General features: G+C 35.6%; 1 protein-coding gene across 1 annotated transcript; it reads left to right on the top strand.

Annotated features, from left to right (window-relative positions):
* Positions 1–17,054: 17,054 nt before the first annotated feature.
* On the top strand, positions 17,055–23,417 carry LOC113303211 (F-box protein At3g07870-like). The gene is made up of 2 exons (XM_026552231.1): positions 17,055–18,431; positions 23,145–23,417. The coding sequence occupies exon 1, from the start codon at positions 17,230–17,232 to the stop codon at positions 17,923–17,925; it is 696 nt and encodes a 231-aa protein (XP_026408016.1). The 5' UTR covers positions 17,055–17,229; the 3' UTR covers positions 17,926–18,431; positions 23,145–23,417.
* The last annotated feature ends 165 nt before the right edge of the window (positions 23,418–23,582 follow it).

Genomic DNA, 23,582 nt, shown 5'->3' with positions numbered 1-23,582 from the left:
ATGTTTCCGAGATAGTATCACTATCCACTGATTGATGATTAAATTATTTTTTTCTTGTGCAGCTGAGCTTTCATGCTGATAACTTTTCTAAGTAAATATGAAAGACCAAAAATTCTTATTGATAAGGTATCCATAGTGAAAAGACGAGGGTACCCAAATATACCTCAATCTAAAACTTTTCCACAGATAAGTCCTTTCTCTGAAAGTGATTGTATATGGACTGAGTTGAGAAAATATAACTAATCAGTTCACACTTTGTGCGATCGTCTATGGATACGATATCGAGAAAATACAACAACAAAGTGTGTTTACTTGATAATAGGTTTGGAATTAACCAAACGCTATAGGATTACTTATCAAGTAAAATAGGAATTAACGTTTGTGTATTTTACGTCTAATTATTATAAGACAATTATAATTGCGGAAATAGAAAAGTAAAACACACAGAAAAATTTTGTTAACGAGGAAACCGCAAATGCAAAAAACCCCGGGACCTAGTCCAGATTGAATACTCTCAGAATTAAGCATCTATACAAAATCTAAACCAACTTCGTATAGTTGAAACCAAGCAACTAAACCTATATATAGTTCACCTAGTTTCCTCAGTATCCCTGCGCCTCCAACTTGTAATAAGTCGCGCACTTGGAAAAATTCCTTTGGTTCGTATTCCAAACAGCAAAGGAACAACAAATTTGTTCGGTAACAACTCTATTCAAACTAAGTGATATGAGTTTGACAAAGGCTCTTCCGTTTAACCAATAAAATCCTTTGTCGGGTCCTTAGGTCTATCTCTTACCAATCACCTAAGCAATTGTAAAACTTAAGCAATCAATACTTTTAATCACAAATAATTGTATTGATGCCGATCTACTCAACTAATCAATCACGATTATCACTAGGATAACTGATTATAGTCGGATCCCTTTCCATCCGAAACAAGTATTGTGCACACCAAAGATTATGAATCCAAAAAGTCTTCTTGTCTTCAAATCTTCTTTGATCTTCAATAAACACCTGCACACAATAAACTTGAATATATTTTGATCAATCACACACAGAACGGAGTCTATTAACGTTGGATTATCACAAGATGTCTTTAGATCTATAAACGGTCTAAAGATCCCCGTCGAAACTTCGATCTAGTTCGAGTGAATCTTATATCAGAGGAGAAGATTCCCAAGCATAAAAAAACTAGGTGCAATCAAAGTTCAACCACCGTTAGTCAATCAAATCAATCGAAAACTAATAATAAATCGCAATTATCTAGTTTCCCACCAACGGTACTAATAGAGCTTCTCAATCCCAAAGAAGTCTTTAAATCAAGCGGCCGTAAGAGATTTCTCCTAATTAGGGTACTCTCCTCTCCGATAGGCGGCTTCACCAGTAAAAACACAACTGAGGTAGTATTGCTGGCTCTGAGGATTAGTTTTTTTAGAATTGGAAACTTCAATATTTATAGACAAGGAAGTTTGGACACCAAGGAATTTCCTAAACCGAATATTCGCAAGATATGTATTTAACACAAAATCGGTTTTTATAATTCCTGGAAATGCTCTGTCCAAATATTGACCGAAATCCCAATAGAAAAATCTGTAATCAGTAAATGCACATTACTAATTATAATTTTCTAAAGATATGCATTTAATTGCTGGAAATTAAATAGCATATAAAAACCAAGAAACCTTAAATAAAAGATTCTCAATTTATTTCGATCCTAAGATTATCCTTAGCTATCAAGGAATATCTTTGAACAATTAATGATATGAATTACAACACATGTTCAAAGTATGACGACATCCTTTACTTTGCAAGTCCTTTTTCATACTTACAATCTTGGAAACGATTTGCATCCGATTTCCAAGAATTATGTGATTGATTATCCTATGAAATAACCAATCATGGGTTTCACGGTTCTACCAAAATAAGTTTAGGTTCTACCTCCATGTGAGTACTGTGCATAGTCAAACTAGTTACCAAAACTCGGTTGACTAGGTAGTAGGATCGGTTCCCCACATACTTTATGGTATATGTAATTTGGTGCACATGTCCATAGCATCGGTTCCCCCATCTTCTAAGAAATTGTTGCACATGTTCATAGGATCGGTTCCCCTTTCACTAAAAACTTGTTGCACCTCTTACAAGGATCGATTCCCATCTTGCAAATTTACTGCACTTCTCACGAGGATCGGTTCCACTTTCACTAGATAAAAGTTGCTATTTACAAGGCATCGATCATACCATATTGAGTGATTACTTAAGATCGGTTTTACTAATAAAAGTTATACCAATAACATAAGTCAGGCCTCTGTGAATAGTTTTACCAAGAACATAAACAAGTTTATGAGAGGTTATACGCATCACACGTATTGGTAGTTCAAAATAGATTTGCAATGAATGACAATACCAATAAGCCTAGCGATTTCCCTTTCGATCCACAAACGAGTTTGCGAACTTATTTTCTTTAAAATAATGTTAAAAACATTGTTTCCTAGGATGAAATATTCACTCACACCCATACATAATCACAATAGCATTCATACGATTATATCGATGTCTTATATACAAATTTTAATGGTTCAGCAGTAAACCTCGTATTGTATTCCTTAATACCATGTCTATCTAGAGTTTCATACACAGCTTCGCAGTTTTGTTTTTAATATGCACGACTTGAAAGATACGTTAGGGAATGAAACAATTCAAGTCAAATATTACTAACCTCAAGAGGAAGGATGATGTGTGTCGTTGTAGCTCCATACTTCTTCGCAATATTCAAGTCTTCATGTAATACTTGTAAGTATCATATCCTAACACTTTCAAGCTAACCTATACGAAGTTGACTCTAGCATATAATCAAGCGACTCTTTAAATGAGTTTTGATTCACGAAAATATGACAACCAAACTTGACATACCAACACTTGGTGGGTTCAACCGAGCAAAGCTCTAACACATAGGAATGATATTATCCTTTATATACTTGGAAAAGGAAGAACTAAAAGATTTTCGTTATGGATCGCACATCCATGGACATGGTCCCTTTAACAAATTCTTCTATCTTTATTTCTTTGGTTATTCAAAGGCGCATTGCTTATTGGAAACCTAGGGATGACCTTCATATGCATAAGTCAAAAATGCCAATAGAAGACAAAGAAGGAGCTTAACTGCAAAGATTTTACTTGGTCCAACTAGGATTTTAACAAACTAAAAATTAAGATAAGTTCCCTCTGTAAGGAGTCTATTGTGAACTTATGATTTGTGATTTATCCATATACATTACCATGATTATTTAAGGCCGAATCCAACATCCTAGATTATTTTGTCTTTATGGATGGATACCCGCTATGCTAATAACCGTACACTCCTTCAACAATCACATGGATTATTTTTTTTATATGAATTAGTACCATGATTGAGTACTGCCTTTTATTATTAGTTGATGTCCACCAAGAATACTGCACTTGCTTATTATTCAATGTCCATTAAGGCCAAGCATAATGGTATGCCATTTAGCTGCACTATAACTTAATTGTAATGAAATACAACTACTATGGTCTTCTGTGTTGCTTAAATGGGCTGAAATATCTTAGCAACACTCTAAAGTTGATAAGATACAATGCATCCTTTAGTTAATCGAAGCCAGACGAAAAATGAGTTTTTATTGAAAAATTACTTTTAAAATACTCAGTTTCTATGCCATATTTATGGTTTTCATTCTTTTACACTGATATGTCTCTTTTTCACTTTTTTTTTCTTCCAAAAATCTTTGTTTCTTTTTCCCTATACGAATACTCAGTACGCGTTCTACACACAAAAAATAGTTTTCATGTAAGCCAAGAGATACCATTCACCACCCATAGTGAAGTGGCCTTCATAGTTTTGAGTTTGAGTGGCCTTCAGGCTGGTTCCTATGGGTATGGAAAATATATTTATTTGTCATTTTTGCACTCGCTATGGAGTTGGCTAACTGGAAAACTTAGCCAGGCCAGGTCAAGTTTCTACCATCTCGACCTAGCGGTCGAGACTACACCGTTCGGTGTTCTGTAAACCGCTAGCGGCTTTTATGAGACCGCTCGGTCTAGTCTATGTTAGAGAATTGCTCTGTTGAACCCACCAAGCGTTGGTATGTCAAGTTTGGTTGTCATATTTTAGTGAATCAAAACTCATGTTAAGAGTCGCTTGATTATGTACTAGAGTGAACTTCGTATAGGTTAGCTTGAAAGCATTAGGATATGAGACATTACAAGTATTGCGAAGACTTGAAGATGTAAAGAAGTACGGAGCTACAACAATAACAATCATCCTTCCACTCGAGGTTAGTGATATTTGACTTGAACTGTTTCATTCCCTAAGGTAACTTTCAAGTCGTGCATATTGAAAACATAACTGCGAAGCATATATGAACTCTAGATAGACATAGTATTAAGGAATACAATACGAGGTTTATTACTTAACCATTAAACTTTGTAGATAAGACATCGCCATAATCATTTGAATGCTATTGTGATTATGTATGGGTATGAGGTGAGGATTTCATCCTAGGGAACAATGTTTACATGTGTTCTAAGGAAGTAAGTTCATAAACTTGTTTTGTGAACCGAAAAGGAAATTCCCAGGTGTTATTGGTTTTGTTATTCATTGCATATATTATGAACAACCAATATTTGTGATATGAGTATAACCGCTCACAACTTGTTGTGTTCTTGGTAGAACTATTCACAAAGGCCTGACTTATGTATTGGTAGAACTTTTATTAGTAAAACCAATCTTAAGTAATCACCTGAGGTATGATCGGATTTTGTATGTATGACCTTGTAAGGGAAAGGGAACCGATCCTGGTAAGGGGTGCAGTACATCAAAGGGAACCGATCCTTGTATGAGGTGCAACAAGGTTTATAGCAGAAAGGGGAACCGATCCTATGGACATGTGCAACACATATAAGTTAGATACCATATATATGTGGGGAACCGATCCTAGTACCTAGTCAACCAATCTTTGGTAAGCTAGTGTGACTATGCGTAGTACTCACATGGAGGTAGAACCGAAACTTGTTTTGGTAGAAAGGTTAAACCCATGATTGTGATTGAATGTTGGTTTGATCAATCACATAGTTCTTGAAAGTCATATGAACCAATTCTAAACTTTTTTGGAAGTTTGGAAAATCGGTATCAAGGTTGTAAGTGTAAAAGAGAACTTACAAAGTAAAGATGTCGACAAACTTTGAACACGTGTCGTGAATGTTTATTTCTTTAATTGTTCAAAGATATCCCTTAATGGCTAAAGAAAGAGAATCCCAGGATCGAAACATAAGTAAGTTAAGAATCTTTTAATTAAGGTTATTAATTTCATTTTGTAGGGAAATTACAGAATTAGTAACGTGCATTTACTAATTAGATTTTCCGGGAGATTTCGATCGTTATTTTTGGACAGAGCATTTCTAGGAATTATGGAAACTGAATTTGTGCTTTAATGAGTATCTTGAGAATATCTTCGGTTTTGGAAATTCCTTGGTGTCCAAACATCCTTGTCTATAAATACCGAAGTTTGTCTTTTCTAGCAAACTAATCCTTCGTAACAATAGACTTCATCTTTTGTCTTTGTTACTGGTGAAGCCGCCTATCGGAGAGGAGAGTAATCTAATTAGGTGAAATCTCTTACGGCCGCTCGATTTAAAGTCTTCTTTGGGATTGAGAAGATCCAACACGACATGTTAGTGGGAAACTAGATAATTGCGGTTTATCTTTGTTTTCGATTGATTTGATTGACTAATAGTAGTTGAAATCTGATTGCACCTAGTTTGTTTATGCTTGAGAATCTTCTCTTCTGATATAAGATTCACTCAAACTAGTTCAGAGTTTCGACAGGGATATTTAGACTGTTGTTAGTTCTAACGACGATCTTGTGATAATCCATTGTTAACGGACTCCGTTCTGTGCGTGATTGATCACAAGAGATTCAAATGATTGTGTGCAGATGTTTATTGAAGATTTAAGAAGATTTGAAGACAAAGAATATATTGAAGATCTGACTTGGGTTTTATAATATTTGGTGTGCACAATACTTGTTTGGTAAAAGAGGATCCAATTAATAATCTGTTTATCCTTGTGGTAGATTTGATTGATTAATTAAGTAGATCGGCATCAACACGTTTTCTTGTGATTGAAGGTGTTGTTGGCTTAATCTTAACCGATTACCTTCGGGTGATTGAACGTAAGATAGATCTAGACCCGACGAAGGAGTTTATGTTAAGATAAACGGAAGAGCCTTTGTTCGACTCATATCACTTGGTTGAATAGAATTGTTACCAAACATATTTCTTGTTCCTTTACTGTTTGGAATACGAACCAAAGGGATTGTTCCAAATACATGACTTATTTATAAGTTGGATGCGTGGGAATATAGACGGAACTAGGTGAAATATAGGGTTAGTAACTTGGTCTCAACTATACGAAGTTAAGTGTAATTTTGTGTAGCGGCTTAATCCTGAGAGTATTCAATTTTTGACTAGGTCCCGGGGTTTTTCTGCATTTGTAGTTTCCTCGTTAACAAAATCTTTTTGTGTCATTTACTTTTATTTTCCGCAATATAATTTTTTTATTATAATTAAAGTAAATTACACAAACGTTAATTCCTATTTACTTGATAAGAAATCCTATTGTGTTTGGTTAAGTCTGAACCTTTGTATCAAGTAAACATACTTCGTTGTCATATTGTCTCGATCTCGTATCCATAGACAATCACATGAAGTGTGAACCGATTAGTTATGTTGTCTCGACTCAGTCAATAGACAATCACTTTCGGAGAAAGGACTTATAGGTAGGAAAAGTTTTAGCTTGAAGTATATTTGGGGACCCTCTCCTTTTCAATTGGTATCAGAGCAGGCAAATACGAAAAGAACTAACAATCTGTGTTTGGTTTGATCCAACCTATAAGAATTGAATCCATGTCTGATTTAGTTAACGTTATGCAAGAGTATGAATGCTCAAAAGTTGAAGATGTTATTACTTCGTTGACTCATGATCTAGGAGTTACGAAAACATCTGTGTCTTCTTCTGATGAAAAATAAGATGCTAATAAAGAGTTGGTAAAACTCCTAAAACCTATATAATCTTTGTCTTATAAAGTTTTTATTTTAAAGACAGAGTCGAATCTTCTTAAGCAGGAGATTATAGAAAAAACATTCAACTGAACTGTCTAGCCAAAGAGAAAATTGATCTCGCTGTTAAACTAGAAGCTCTTGGTAAATCTCTTAAAAATAAAGAGACACATCCTATGACTCTGACTAATGATGTTGTTGTGATTTCTTCTGATGAGGAAACTAAAATTTCTTGCTCGACTTTTACAGATTGTGATAAAACCGGGTTAATCACATCTGAAACAGATCAAGATGATGGTAGTTTTCCTAACTACATCAAGTCAGAAGAGGATGAGAAACCAGCTTCTAGATATACTAATGATCAAATGAAATCTTGTCCAAAGGAAACTTTGAACCGATTCCGTGAGGATTCTAAGGAATGCAATTTACAGTCACTAGACAGGAAACTTATACTTCTTCAACATACGTTGGTAAATTTTTTGAAGGAAGTTTCTTGTCTTAAAAAACTGAAAAATTATTCCTCAATAGAAAGACAGATTATATTACATCCCGATAAGATCAACTCAAAGGAGTCAGATGAAGGAGTTGATAATCGCTTCTGGAAAAAGGTTCCTCTGCACCCATATCGAAACAGTTCTGGTTTTGATGAGGAACGACTTCAGAAGGAAGGGAAAAAGCGAATCTCTGCCAAAAGAAACAATCAGAAATTTTCGATAGTTGTTTCAGATGATCACACTAATGTGAATAATAAGGAAGTCCTTAGAATGAGAAGGTCTTATGAGAATCTCATTGAAAGAATTAAGAGAGATCTGGTTATCTCCGAAAATTCTCACATTAGTGCATTTTCTCCACATGATCATATCTCTGGAGTTAGAAAAGATCATCGTCCTGAGAGAAAATATGTTGGGAAGAAATTCCCTAAAAGGAACATGAACTATGTTTCTGACAATCACTGTAAGCTGGAAAAAGCTTACTCCGATGCAACCTAGTTGTATCAAAATTGTGCACCCTCATCCCATTTTATGCTCGTAATATTGGATAAATGCACATAAAAAAGGGGGGGGGGGACATGTTAAAGGAAGTTTTTTTTTTGTAATACAAAATATTTTTGGAATATCCTTTGATTCTACTCTTCAATAAAAAGAGAAGTTCGAAAAACATATTTGTATATATTTTCGAAAAACCCTGGTTCATTAAAACTCTCTCTTAAGATTGTAGTCTTTCCTTAAAAAAGATGTCACCTATAACTCGCAGTGTTACAAGGAGTGATAGAAGGGAAGCTCGAAGAGTAAGAAACTGTCAAGGGTTTATCCCATATAGAAGAATTAGGAAGATTATCTTAAGGAACGTGTCTGATAACATCTCTGATAGATATCAAGAAGAAATAAGCCTCTTTGCGATCAATGATTCAGATTCTACCAAGTGGCTCTCCGCTAATGGTATACATGGGCTTGACGAACTCATAAGAAGTCTCTTCTCCTTGATAAAAGATCGAGAGGGACTTTAAGAAATCCTGGAGGAGGCAAAAAGTGAGATTGCTGACTTGAAGCTTCGAATGGAAGATCTTATAAAATATAAAGTGATTGCGGACAAGTCCCTGGAGACATGCTTTAAGAGTTTGAACACTAAAGAGACCTCAGTGAACAACAAGAGCACCACTAGAGATTAAGTTATTTGCTGTTTTACTTAATCTAGTATAATAAACATCAATTTTTGATTTCTTTCATTGATTGTAATGGTCTATTATGAATAAAACTATTATGAATAAAATTATTTGATTTGAGTAATTTTCTTGTGATAGTTTTCGGTTTACATAGCCTGTGCTTAATTGCTTTTATCTTATTGCTATGTATGTTTATGAGATGTTTGATTTCGGTTTTACTACCTTAATATTCGATCTCATATATTGTGAACCCTCATGGTTTGGGTGACTTTTTGATTTAGCGGGATTAAGTTCTATCCCTAGTAGGTAGGCTTTAACAAAGGATTATGAAGGGTTCTGGTAGAAACAGTATGTGAAAAGTTATAATATGTTGAATAGGTTTTGGTTTAGCATAAAAGCATATGTGTTTCGACGGTTTTCAACTTTTGCTTGCAATTGTTAAAACCGGTTTTTTCAACCTTTCTCTGGTAAAGGTTGAGGTATGTTGTTATTCTTTTGTTTGCGCATAAGAATGACAACGTGGTGATATTTCGATATCAATTCTCTCTGGACGAAGATGCTATCATATTGGAGAAGTGGATGCGAAATTGAGGTAACAGTCTTGTTAGTTAATTGTTTTTCTGCTTAAGAAAAGCCTGAGTTATATTATATATGTTTTGCTTTTGCTTAACAAAATTGAGGTTCAATTGATGTTTATTCCATGATGTGTGTGTGGATATGTGTTTCAATTGGTTCATGTTAAGAAAAACAATTGTTATCTTGCTTTATTGTGTGGTATCAATCGTTTAGGCTTACAAAATTTCGGTACAATTGATGTGTGTGTGTGATTCAATTGGTTCAGGTTAAGAAAAACTATTATTATCTTTATTTTGTATGGTATCGATGGTTTAGGATTACAAAATTACGGTGCAATTGCGGTGCTTATAATGTCTATGTTGATTCAATTGCTTCCGGTTGAGGTGAATGATTATGCAAGTTGATTTATTTTGGTTTGTATGAATTATTTATGGCTTAATGAAATAATATATGTGTACGAGATGAGTTGTTTAGTCCAATTCAATTCCGGATAAGAAACTAAGTTAATTCTGATCTTAGTTTGCCTAATCAAAGTGAGGTTTCGGTTATTCAAGTCTAATCGAATGCCTAAACAAGGAAATGCTAGTTAACTAACCTGTTATTTGACTTGTTTAAAATTGAAAGGTCTAAGTTTATGGATAATTAGAACCTGATGAGAGAAATGGAATTTATCTTTATTTTGGTCTTATCGAATTAAGCGGTTGTTTTTTAACAATCGGTTTAGCAAAGGGACTAATGTGATTAGTTGTTTTTTGTTTGCTAAACTAAATGAGAAAAATTGTTTCAGGAAATTGTTTCCTTGGTAACATATCAAAATAAGACTACTTGTAGTTACGGTTTTGATATTGATTATTAGAATGTGATGTGTGGAACCCTCGTGCCTAACTATACAAGTTTGCAAGTCTATGCTGAGATTTGTAAGATTCTTTTCGTGTTGTCCTTTATTTTTTCATTTCTTTGTCTTTTTTGTGAAAAAAAGGGGGAGAAATATATGGAGTAAACAGGTGATGCTGGCATTGATATTTTTTATTGATTGGCATCGCTAGGGAAAAGAACATTGATACTTGAATGTTATATCTAACGAAAGAGTGAAAGCACAGACTAAGGGGGGGTAACATGTCATATAAATTGGTATAACAAAGACGTGCGGATTGAATAGCTACTTATCTTCCTTAGGGGGAGTATTAGCTTTGTTATTATAATGTCAACAACGACATTTTCAAAGATTGAATGTAAGCAATTTTACTGTGCTGTTGAATCGGGAATCAAGCAGATGTGTAATGAATTCTTGTAATTTGTTTATCCATATGATGTAAGAGTTTTGCCACTAAAATTGACAAAGAGGGAGATTGTTAGAGCATTACTAGGTTGAACCCACCAAGCGTTGGTATGTCAAGTTTGGTTGTCATATTTTAGTGAATCAAAACTCATGTTAAGAGTCGCTTGATTATGTACTAGAGTGAACTTCGTATAGGTTAGCTTGAAAGCATTAGGATATGAGACATTACAAGTATTGCCAAGACTTGAAGATGTGAAGAAGTACGGAGCTACAACAACAACGATCATCCTTCCACTCGAGGTTAGTGATATTTGAATTGAACTGTTTCATTCCCTAACGTATCCTTCAAGTCGTGCATATTAAAAACATAACTGCGAAGCATATATGAACTCTAGATATACATAGTATTAAGGAATACAATACGAGGTTTATTGCTTAACCATTAAACTTTTTAGATAAGATATCGCCATAATCATTTGAATGATATTGTGATTATGTATGGGTATGAGGTGAGGATTTCATCCTAGGGAACAATGTTTACATGTGTTTTAAGTAAGTAAGTTCATAAACTTGTTTTGTGAACCGAAAAGGAAATTGCCAGGTGTTATTGGTTTTTTTATTCATTGCATATCTTATGAACAACCAATATGTGTGATAGAGTATAACCACTCATAACTTGTTGTGTTCTTGGTAGAACTATTCACAAAGTCCTGACTTATGTATTGGTAGAACTTTTATTAGTAAAACCAATCTTAAGTAATCACCCGAGGTATGATCGGATTTTGTATGTCTGACCTTGTAAGGGAAAGGGAACGATACTTGTAAGGAAAAGGGAACCGATCCTTGTAAGGGAAAGGGAACCGATCCTGGTAAGGGGTGCAGTACATCAAAGGGAACCGATCCTTGTATGAGGTGCAACAAGGTTTATAACAGAAAGGGGAACCGATCTTAGTACCTAGTCAACCAATCTTTGGTAAGCTAATGTGACTATGCGTAGTACTCACAAGAGGTAGAACCGAAACTTGTTTTGGTAGAACCGTTAAACCCATGATTGTGATTGAATGTTGGTTTGATCAATCACATAGTTCTTGAAAGTCAGATGAACCAATTCTAAACTTGTTTGGAAGTGTGGAAAATCGTTTTCAAGGTTGTACGTGTGAAAGAGAACTTACAAAGTAAAGATGTCGACAAACTTTGAACACGTGCCGTGAATGTTTATTTAATTGTTCAAAGATATTCCTTAACGGCTAAGGGAAGAGAATCCCAAGATCGAAACATAAGTAAGTTAAGAATCTTTTAATTAAGGTTATTAATTTCATTTTGTAGGGAAATTACAGAATTAGTAATGTGCATTTACTAATTAGATTTTCCGAGAGATTTCGATCGTTATTTTTGGACAGAGCATTTCCAGGAATTATGGAAACCGAATTTGTACTTTAATGAATATCTTGAGAATATTTTCGGTTTTTGAAATTCCTTGGTGTCCAAACTTCCTTGTCTATAAATACCGAAGTTTGTCTTTTCTAGCAAACTAATCCTTCGTAACAATAGACTTCCTCTTTTGTCTTTGTTACTAGTGAAGCCGCCTATCATAGAAGAGAGTAATCTAATTAGGTGAATTCTCTTACGGCTGATCGATTTAAAGTCTTCTTTGGTATTGAGAATCTCTAGCACGACCCGTTGGTGGGAAACTAGATAATTGCGATTTATCTTTGTTTTCGATTGATTTGATTGACTAACGGTGGTTGAAATCTGATTGCACCTAATTTTTTTATGCTTGAGAATCTTCTCTTCTGATATAAGATTCACTCAAACTAGTTCAGAGTTTTGACAGGGATCTTTAGACTGTTGTTAGTTCTAAAGACGATCTTGTGATAACCCATTGTTAACAGACTCCGTTCTGTGCGTGATTGATCACAAGAGATTCATGTGATTGTGTGCAGCTGTTTATTGAAGATTTAAGAAGATTTGAAGACAAAGAAGATATTGAAGATTTGACTAGGGTTTTATTATCTTTTGTGTGCATAATACTTGTTTGGGAAAAGAGGATCCAATTAATAATCGATTTATCCTTGTGGTAGATTTGATTGATTAATTGAGTAGATCGGCATCAACACGTTTCCTTGTGATTGAAGGTGTTGTTGGCTTAATCTTAACCGATTACCTTCGGGTGATTGAACATAAGATAGATCTAGACCCGACGAAGGAGTTTATGTTAAGATAAACGGAAGAGCCTTTGTTCGACTCATATCACTTGGTTGAATAGAGTTGTTACCAAACAGATTTCTTGTTCGTTTACTGTTTGGAATACGAACCAAAGGGATTGTTCCAAATACGTGACTTATTTATAAGTTGGAGGCGTGGGAATATAGACGGAACTAGGTGAACTATAGGGTTAGTTACTTGGTCTCAACTATACGAAGTTAAGTGTAATTTTTTGTAGCGGCTTAATCCTGAGAGTATTCAATTCTGGACTAGATCCAGGGGTTTTTCTGCATTTGCGGTTTCCTCGTTAACAAAATCTTGCTGTATCATTTACTTTTATTTTCCGCATTATAATTGTTTTATTATAATTAAAGTAAATTACACGGACGTTAATTCCTATTTACTTGATAAGCAATCCTATTGTGTTTGGTTAAGTCCGAACCTTTGTATCAAGGAAACATACTTCGTTGTCGTATTGTCTCGATCTCGTATCCATAGACAATCACACGAAGTGTGAACCGATTAGTTGTATTGTCTCGATTTAATCCATAGACAATCACTTTCGGAGAAAGGACATATAGGTAGGAAAAGTTTTAGTTTGAGGTATATTTGGGTACCCTCGCCTTTTCAGTCTACACCGCTAATAGATCTGATCCCACAACTATAAATCTCCCGCCTATAAATACCAAATTCCTCTTCCATTTTAACTCACATCACACCTTCTTCTTATTTTCATAGATTTTTCAATGACTCAAAACATGTCTATGGCTCAATTAATATAAGAGAAACTTGCGGCCGAAAATCAAAGAGTTGAACTTCTATCTAGTGCGCAAAATGAAATAAGTAGAGAAAATAGTTGGAGAGTTGCATAGCAGCGCAACTTTAGCACGTTGGGAGATAAATGCATTTGTAGGAATTATGTCATATTCACTAATCATCCAATCGTTGATGGCGCATTACAGGCGATTCCGTTTTGGGGACGCTTTTTACTGAAATTTGAAGAAGAAACAACGAACCTCGAGAATCGTTATTCGATGGTGTTGAGTGCTCGGTTCACCATAATTTCGAAGAATGTTAACAAGTATATTGGTATGGTAAGGGAATAGACTTGAAACATGAAAAGTGGTGACTCCCTGCTGGAGATTGATCGAGATGTCGTGCAAAGTGCCTCGGTGACAACGAAAAACAGTTCCGATATGCAAATTTTTATGAAATCTTAAAACTGTTGCCAAAATTTAATCTAATGTATCAATTTTAATTCTTAATTTTAACTTAAATAGAAAACTTTAAACTTAGATTATTATTTATCAAACAAAAGTGTAATTACATTAACGATTTAAACAAATCACGATTCATATTAACGATTAATATTAATCTATCAAACTAATGATTACCAAATATATATTCCCCTAAATGAGTTTGATCCTGTGAAAACTCATTATTTGGACTATGAGATGGTGGTTGAGTATCGTCAGGTGATTCATAACCTTGATATGGTACCAGAGATGGTTGATTTGGATGTGCTTGGAATTGGTGAAATGCTGAAGTAATTGTTGGGGTGTAAATTACATATTTCCGAAATGCATCCATATTTATGCCACCCCCAGGAGTAAGTACATGACCTTGGGGCATGAAACCAATAGAAGACTGGAGATACGCCTCCAAGTTTGCTGTTGGTGCTGTTCTTACTGCTGTTGGTAGCTGAGTCTCTTCCACCATAGTTTGAGTGTCATGACGACTTTTACGACCTCCACGACTTCCACTTCCATGAATTCTTGCACTGCTATCATCGGGAATTTGAGAACTTGACTATAACAGAGTCTCAGGAAATTCATAACTCACATTCTCCCTCAGTATCTGCATCTTCCTCAAGTGAAAATTCTGGAATTGATTGATAATAAACCGAAAATTGTTGCACTGTTTCCGGTAATCTTCTTGTGATGCCACCACACCATAGTATGGATAGCTTTGCTGACCTTCAGTAGTAGGTGGAACTGTAACAATATCTCCACTTGGTGATAAAGTCTGGACTTCCCAAGATATTGAAGGCATATTTGACAACTCAATTTGACTGCTTGAACACATATCTGGAGGTTGAGATGGATCTGTAAGTGGCAAATTTCCAATTGCTGGAAAGTCAACATTACCTAAGTTTTGTGGATGGAAAACAATATTTAGCTTGCATACCTTTTGAAACCAAGTGAAGTAATCATAGTCATCTTTTGGAATTTGGATCAAATCTTCAGCTTCTTCCCATGATTGTCCATTATTTATCAACTTTATCCAATCATCATGTGAAATTATTGAAGTTTGAAACGGGTTGATCGCTTTTACCTTTCTTCCTTGTAGCCGAAACAGATGTCTTTCCCCGCAGTACCAAATACCCTGACCACTAATTGGACTGTAAAACACAAGTAGCTTAAGGCTTAATTGTAGCATAGCTTGTGTCGTTGGTTCATGGAACTAGTAAATTTCTGTATACGGCATTGGCATAATGTTGATACTAGTTTTGCATAGTTGTTGCATCCTATGAACAACAACGACATTTTGACCATCATTAATCTGACCAAACCAATTTTCAGCTTTATACTTGTACACGATTGGAAAAATTAATTGTGTATCCTGAAGATCAGGTTCACCGACCTTAAAGTAAGTATACCATCAATATTGATAAATAACATTGACGAAAATTGATGTGTTAGTACATTCACCACTAATTTGAAAACTCGATAATAAATCTAATAAATAGAAAGGGATTGTGGTTCTTACCTCCAATACGACCCAAAATTTCATTAAAGCTATCTGTCTGCTTACATGAGCAATCACTGAGGCTTATGTATAGCTCAACTAAAATTGCAGAACCCCAATCATAATTTGGCGCTTTAGTTAAATCTTTTAAAGAGTCCAGAAAACCAATTGATGTCACTGAGCTACCATTGGGGAAAAAAACTTGACCTAACATCCATAATGCAAAAATACGTTCAAGCTCGGAATCAGCTTTGTGTATCCCCTTGGCATGGTAACGGCTCAAAAATGCCTTTAACCCAAACACTCTTAATCCAAATGAGTGTAACTGTCTGGATTCTGGCTTTCTTTCAGGATCATTTGAGTACAAGGGAAGTAATTGTTTCCATCTTCCTTCTGATATCCACTTTAATTGATTAAATTGTACTATTTCACCCTCACTTTTTATTCCAGTCAACATATACAAATCTAACGGTGTGAACCCTAAAAACAACATGGTCATAAAATTAAAGTTTGTATGTTGAACTAAAATTTGTATCAAACTAAAAAATTGAATCTCTAAAAATTAAAATTTATTTCTGAACTAAAAATTAAACTATTTAATGGAAAAATAGAACTTACCACACTCGAAATCTTTGAAAAAGAACGTAGTTGTAGTGTTCCACCAGCATTCACAAATAACTCGCACAATTTGAGTCCCGTAATTTTTATCTTTAATGAAATATAAATGCTGCCAAGGATATCTTCTCAAGGATTCTTGAACAACTTCGGGGAGTAACTCAAACAATTCGGTTAGATCAGACCACCCACCTCTAACTTTAGGTAACAAAACTCGCTCGGGATGGTTACATAAATGCGTATATAATACACCAGGTCCAACTAGTTGCCTAACATTAGCGAACTCTTGTTGTTTATCCGAACCCATACGATATCACCATCTGCAACAATTTTTCCTTTTCTTTCCTGTTTATTTTTCTTTGTCTATTTGTTTTGGTACTACTCATTTTTAAGTAAAAAATCGCTATGGTCTGCTCTCTAGAGAAGGGAAGAATTTTTTTGTGAATGAAAACTGAAGGGAACGATGATATTAGTAGGAGGTAGAGCAGCGACCGAAAACGGTGAAGTTTAAATCGCTAACGGTGTATACTAGACCAGGCGATTGAAATGAGCCCGCCAGTGGCTAGCGGTGGATACTCGATCACTTATCTTTTTACCCATAATGACGCGGTGGAGACTCGATCACTTATCTTAGCAGTGGAGACTCGATCACTTATATTTTTACCCGTAATAACGCGGTAGAGATTCGATCACTTATCTTTTTACCCATAATGACGCGGCCAGTCTGTCAGGCCAGCTGAGTGGGTAAGCCACCTCATAGGAACGGGCCTCATAGTTCATATGCTAATGGAAATGCACAACCACTTGAACCGGATACAAAAGGTAGCAAGCCAACACGATGGATTTTTACAACCTAAACTTCGTGGGGTACTGGATTTGAGCTCACTACACTCGACAGTACTTGGTTCTTATCGCTTCTGTTTCTCTCTCTTCTCAATCAAAAGTTCAAACCCTAGATCGCATCCTCTTCAGAGACCCTCTTCCTTTGTTCAAAACCCTAGATTTCAACCTCTGCAGGAATCCATTTTCTGTTCAAAAACAAGAATTTCTGATGGGTACTTTCGATGGTTTACCAACAGAGACGAGGTTAGAGATCTTGACTCGTCTACCAACACAAACAGTTCTCGACTGCAAATTAGTTTGCAAATCTAGGAACTGGATTGTTCGTCATCCATCCTTCGGTCGGGAACATTTAAAGCATCTGGATGATTCTGATTCTGGTAAGTTGATAAGTTTAATGTTATTTCATAAAACACCAGGGCTTGAAGAATATGCGGAGTATGATGAGAGTTCTTCTCATGGCACACCACCCTTTAGCAAAGCAAGAAGGTTCAATATAATCTCTCCATTTGAAAACTATGAAGTGCTTGACTCATGTAATGGCTTAATTTGTTTCAATGCACTTCGTAGTGGTTATTCTATCGCTAGTCATCTTCCCCTTGCGGACCGTCTCGTATATTATGGACCTTCTTTTATCTGCAATCCTGTTACTAGAGAGATTGTGGTACTTCCAGAATTTGAAGGGGAACACTTGTTAACTGGATTTGGTTACTGTTCTTCAACTAATGAGTATAAGGTTGTTGGAATCCGTATCTCCAAGAGAGAAGCACATTCCGGAGTTATTCAGGTATACACTCTTGGGAGTGGCAAGGGGTGGAGAAATGTTGGAAAGATGGACTATATGATGACAGATGAGGTGTGGAAAAGTGTACGGCATGGTGTATTAGCAAATGGAGCTCCTCACTAGGTGGACGTGGGAGGAACCCTGCTTACCTTTGATTTGGCCAATGAAAAGCTTAGAGTAATTCCATCATCACCCATTCATGAATTTGGGGTATTCTATCATTTAGTAGTTATGGGTGATTGTTTATATGCCATTTATTTGCATCAAAAGAAAGGCGTATGGTTATTCAAGCAGACTAACAATAGTCGTGGCATGTGTTGGAAGAAAGAGTATAACCTTGATAAGGGACCAATCACATCTACGAAGAGTGGTAGGCTTTTATGCTATGGTCCTGTTAGTGGCAGTATCTATCGCAACGATCTAAAAGCTTCATCTTCCGAGTTGCTTGAGAATTTTAGTACGTCGGTTTGTCTTTTTATTCCTCACAGGAATACCTTCATTTCACTGAAAGAATTAGGAGAAAAAGATACACAAAGAATGGAATCTGTTGAAAGGGAAAAAGTCGAGCCAGGACATAAAGCAGTGCAGCATGCAGTGACAACAGCCAGTACGAAGTAAGAGAACTAAAGGTACGTATAAACAGATAAAGCTTCATTGAAATTTTCGGCATTTTGAGACTAGATAACAAGGGACCTTTTCTGAATCTAATTCAATATCGTGTCTATATCCTATTATATATGAATTATTTCCATAGGCGCCTTTTATTAATTTATATTGCTCTGTTGATCGAAAAATCTGTTGATTTACTTTCGTTCCTAAACACAATCTGAAATGTATATGCAGAAAAAATTGTTGAAACTGAAAGCTTTCGAGTGACTCTTGTCTTAGAAGAGATCTATTTAATGTTGTCATTTTGAGAATTTTGTGTGTGATTATAAGTTGCTTGGTTGATTCCAAAAAAAAAAAGAAAACCAGTGCTTTGGATAGGTTAAAACAGAAAAGTTTGTCTTCCCTGGGCAACAAATTCTATGAGAACAGCAAACACTACTAGGTAGAACCTTATCACGGTGTGCGAAGCGAGTGATGCTGTGTAGAGAGAGAGAGGGAAACTTTCACTTGGAATAGTGGGGATAGTCTAGGGAGAGAAGTTCACATTAAGTTAATCTCAAGTCTTAAAACCTAGTTGGTTGCGTATAAAAAAAAGAAGCTCCTTGTTGGTTACACATGCTTGGTTTCGCAATATCACTGATATCAGTTGTTGAGTTTTGGATTTGTATGCTTGCAGGTCAAGCAAATTACCCCGGGCCTGCTAACTTTAGGATCTATGACAAGATCACTCCTTTACTTTGACAGATTTACCCATACATTGTAGAATATCTTATTTGGATTTGACACCTATATGATTTGCATACACAGATAAGCTTGATTGAAAGTTTAGGCGTTTTGAGATTGAATAACAAGGGACCTTTTCTGCATCTAATTATGTATTGTGTTTATATTTTAGATTGCTATGTTGTGTTTATATTTTTGATTGCTATGTGAATTGCAACAATCTTTTGATTTACTTTTGTTAGTCATGATGGAGAATGGTGCAACTTAATTACTTTAAGAACATTAATTATTTTGTTCGTAAAAGAAGAGTCTGATGAACCTATGCAGAAAAATTCGTTGAAAACTGAAAACTTTTCAATGGCTTTAGCGTTAGGAAATATCTGTTTAGTGTTTACTCTCAGCTTAACTTCTTATATTGCTGTCATTTGGACAATCTTTATGTGTGATTATAAGTTGCTTGGTTGGTTTAAAAGAAGAAAACAGTGCTTTGGATATGTTACAACACAAAAGTCTTTCTTCCTTGGACCTTAGTCAACGACTTTCATAGAAATATCAAACGCTACTAGCTAGACCCTTGTCTTGGTATGCGAAGTGAGTGATGCTGTGTAGAGACAGAGAGGGAAACTTTCACTTGGAGTAGTGTGGATAGTTTAGGAGAGATAACTTCACTTAAAGCTCATCTTAACACGTAATCGGGTTATACATGCTTGGTTTGGCTGATTTCACCGGTTGAGTCAAACCCCATCACTTATATTTGTATGCCCCTAGGTCAAGCAAATACCTCACTCTGTTAATATCAGGATCTATGACGGATTACTCATTGGATTTCACAGATTCACCCATGCTCATAGGATACTTAATTTGGATTTTGAATAACTGGTGTTTGGTAGGAGAATGTGATTAGTTAAGTGACTATGTTTACAAGGAGAAGAATGTCTTACATGCAGGAAAAGGGGTGTTTTTTTTTGGTACTGTTACCAGGACAGTTTAGTCTATGTGGTTCCTAAACTGGCATCATATGATCAGCAGTTTGGGGGGCCTTAAATTTTTCCGTACTATTTTAAAATTGCAAAATTTGATTGTTAGGATCATACAGACTATGAATTTTCTGACTTTCACATCAAGACTATCTTATTTCATTCCCTTCAACCACGTGCACATGCTTATAATTTGTCTATATCCTATCTGTGGCTATTGCCAATCGCATATAATCCATGCCTTTTAATAGGGGTATGATCATACAGACTATGAATTTTCTGACTTTCTCATCAAGACCATCTTATTTCATTCCCTTCAACCACGTGCACATGCTTATAATTAGTCTGTCTCCTCTCTGTGGCTATTGCCAATCGCATATAATCCATGCCTTTTAATAGGGGTATGATTCTTACAAGATTCCTTTGTTGGCATTATAAGCTGTATCCAGACATGCTTGCCTCCCAGCTTGATGTATTTGAGTATGTGCGTAAAAGCAAGTGGGCCATAATCGAAGATAGAATGTCCAATATCAAGTTGGCCTAACACCTAACTATCCAGATGTGCTTAATTTGGCTATAACTATCAGAAGGGTTATCTGGTTCCTTAACTTAAACGGAGTTATCCGGATATAACTATAGTGGGTTGTTCTATGAAATATTCTTACTCTCGGCTTCTGAACTTACACCAACTTGATATTGGACATTCATTGTAACCATATGAATCACTCATGAGCAAGCAGCCTTGTTTTGATCTGCGGTTTTCTTTGAGTGTCTAAGAAATTGCAGTTATATTGGTGAAAAAGCCTGCTTTCATTTATCATATAATAATCTTGTTTTACTTTGAGAACCTCTAGGTTTTCTTTGGTATGAACTACTTACACCCAGTGTTTCTGCATTCATGTTACTATATAAATTCCAATTTTCTTAAGCAGTGATCACCAGTTTACATGCAATATTCTAATGCTCCGAGCTTCACCCCCACATAACCAAGTACTTGTCTAACCTATTTATTTGAACTCATAAATCTGAGTTACTTTTGATAGTTAGAGCTACTTGTTATAAGATTATGTTTTTGGCTTCTTCTTGTTTTGTGCTTGATCTTGCAATTGTGTTAGGGATTTGGCCTAGCTTACTGATAAGTTACTTTTGTAGTACTAGCTCTTAAGTCTTAACGCTTCTTGTTTTGTGCTTGATGTTGCACTTGTGTTGGCGATCTTGCAGTAGATTGCTGTGTGAATTCCACCAATCTTTTGATTTACTTTAGTTAGTCTTGATGGAGAATGGTGCAACTTAAATACTGTAAGAACCTTAATTATTTTGTTCGTAAAGGCAGAGTCTGATAAGCATATGCTGAATAGTTCATTGAAAAGTGAAAACTTCTCAATGGCGCTAGCCTTAGGAAATATCTAGTTAGTGTTTACTCTCAGATTACTTCTTATGTTGCTGTCATTTGGACAATCTTTGTGTGTGATTATAAGTTGTTTGGTTGGTTAAAAAGTGCTTTGGATAGGTTACAACACAAAAATCCGTTTTCCATAGTCTACAAATTTCATAAAAATATTAAACACTACTAACTAGAACCTTGTTTGGGCATGCGGAGTGGGTGAGGCTGTGTAGAGAGGGAAACTTTCACTTGGAGTAGTGTGGATAGTTCAGGAGAGATAAGTTCACTTCAAGCTAATCTTAACATGTAATCGGGTTATACATGCTTGGTTTGGCTGATTTCACCTGTTGAGACTTATATTTGTATGCCCCCATAACTCATTTGATTTGATAGATTCACCTGCACATTGTAGAATATCTAATTTAAGTTTCACCTATCTAGCGTGCAATTCGGAAAACTAGTGTTCATAGGAGAATGTGATCAATAGTTAACTGTCTAAGTTTACAAGGAGAAGAATGTCTACAGGAGTTCTTTTAGTGCGTTACCCGGGCACTGATCTATTTGGTGTGATATGCAGTTTGGGGGACCTTATTTTTTCCTACTATTTGGTACTCCCAACTTTTGTTTGTTAGGGCTATACGAACTATGCATTTTCTCACTATCCCATCTAGACCAGCTTATATCATTCTCTTTAACCATGTACGCGTACTTATAATTAGTTTGCTATTGTCAATAGCATACAATTCATGTCTCTCAATAGGTGTTTGATTTCTAGATCCTTAATAATTTGCTTCCTGTTTTAGCATTTTAAGCTGTATCCATTTCAGATGCTCATAGCTACATACTCGCCTGCCTCCTAGCATGACCTATTTGAGTATGTACACAAAAGCAAGGAGGCCTTAATTGAAGATAAAATGACTAATTTGAACTGTGTTAGACATTTAGCTTGAGATTGAGATACACAAGAAAGCTAGTCCGAATATCTAACTATCCGGACATTTAGCTTGAGATTGAGATACACAAGAAAGCTAGTCCTAACATCTAACTATCCGGACATGCTTAGTTTGCTATGTTTTCTGTCAGACCGAGTTACCCCGACACAGTTATAGTCGGTTATAAGTGAAATATTCTTATGCTTGGCTTCTGCGCTTGCCACCAACTTGATATGTCTGTAACCATACGAATCACGTAGGAGCTAGCAGTTTCCTTTTGATCTTAGATCTCTGTGTATCTGAGAAATCACAGTTATATTGGTGAGAAAGCCTGCTTTCAACCATTACAGTCTTGTTTGAGAACCTCTCTGCTTTCTTTCGTATGACCTACTTACTCGCGGTGTTTCTGCATTCAATTTTGTTAGAGCAGTGATGACTGGTTAATAAGCAATATTCCCGTGTTGGCTCTCTGAGCTTTACCCCACATACCAAGTACTTTGTCTAATTTATTTGTTTGAACTCCTAAATATGAGCAACTAGTTATAGATATGGTTTTATTTGAGCTCGCACTTCGTTTGTGATCTTGATTGGTATACCTTTTGTCATTTGTGCAAATGCCAGTTATTTATTCATGGTTTCCATGTTTCTATTTATGATTTTCATTGTTGTCAATTCGTACTGTGAATATCATCTGCTTATTCATTTTTCACTTTGCAGGTTGTTGGTGAATGCTGCAGACATGAGGGTTGAAATCTGTTGTTGAGGAAAGCAGGCCATTTTTATCAACTTCAGCTATAGTAGTCTAACTTTTTGGAAGGGAAGATACAGTGGATCTTTTCACGCTTTCAACTTCAGCTATAGTAGTCTAACTTTTTGTAAGGGAATATACAGTGGATCTTTTCACAATTTCTTTCCCTCTTCCTGAAACTCTTTTCTGAGTTGTAGCTTATGAACCTTGTTATCTCTTTGGAGATGAAAATGTTTACTTTATTTTGAATCACATTTCAGTTTGGAGATTGCTATTAAATCTAAAAAAAAATCACATAAATCTTACTTGCTCAACTTTTTATTATATTTTTTTTTTCCGAAAAAATTACAACTTGGTAATGTAACTGTTACTAAGATAGAAGAAAATGGGGCAGTAGGCAGACCGAT

This window comes from Papaver somniferum, chromosome 8, assembly GCF_003573695.1.
Source record: "Papaver somniferum cultivar HN1 chromosome 8, ASM357369v1, whole genome shotgun sequence".
Classification (NCBI taxonomy): Eukaryota; Viridiplantae; Streptophyta; class Magnoliopsida; order Ranunculales; family Papaveraceae; genus Papaver; species Papaver somniferum.
Note: the sequence above shows the minus strand (reverse complement) of the source record. Positions and strands in the feature narration are given on the sequence as shown.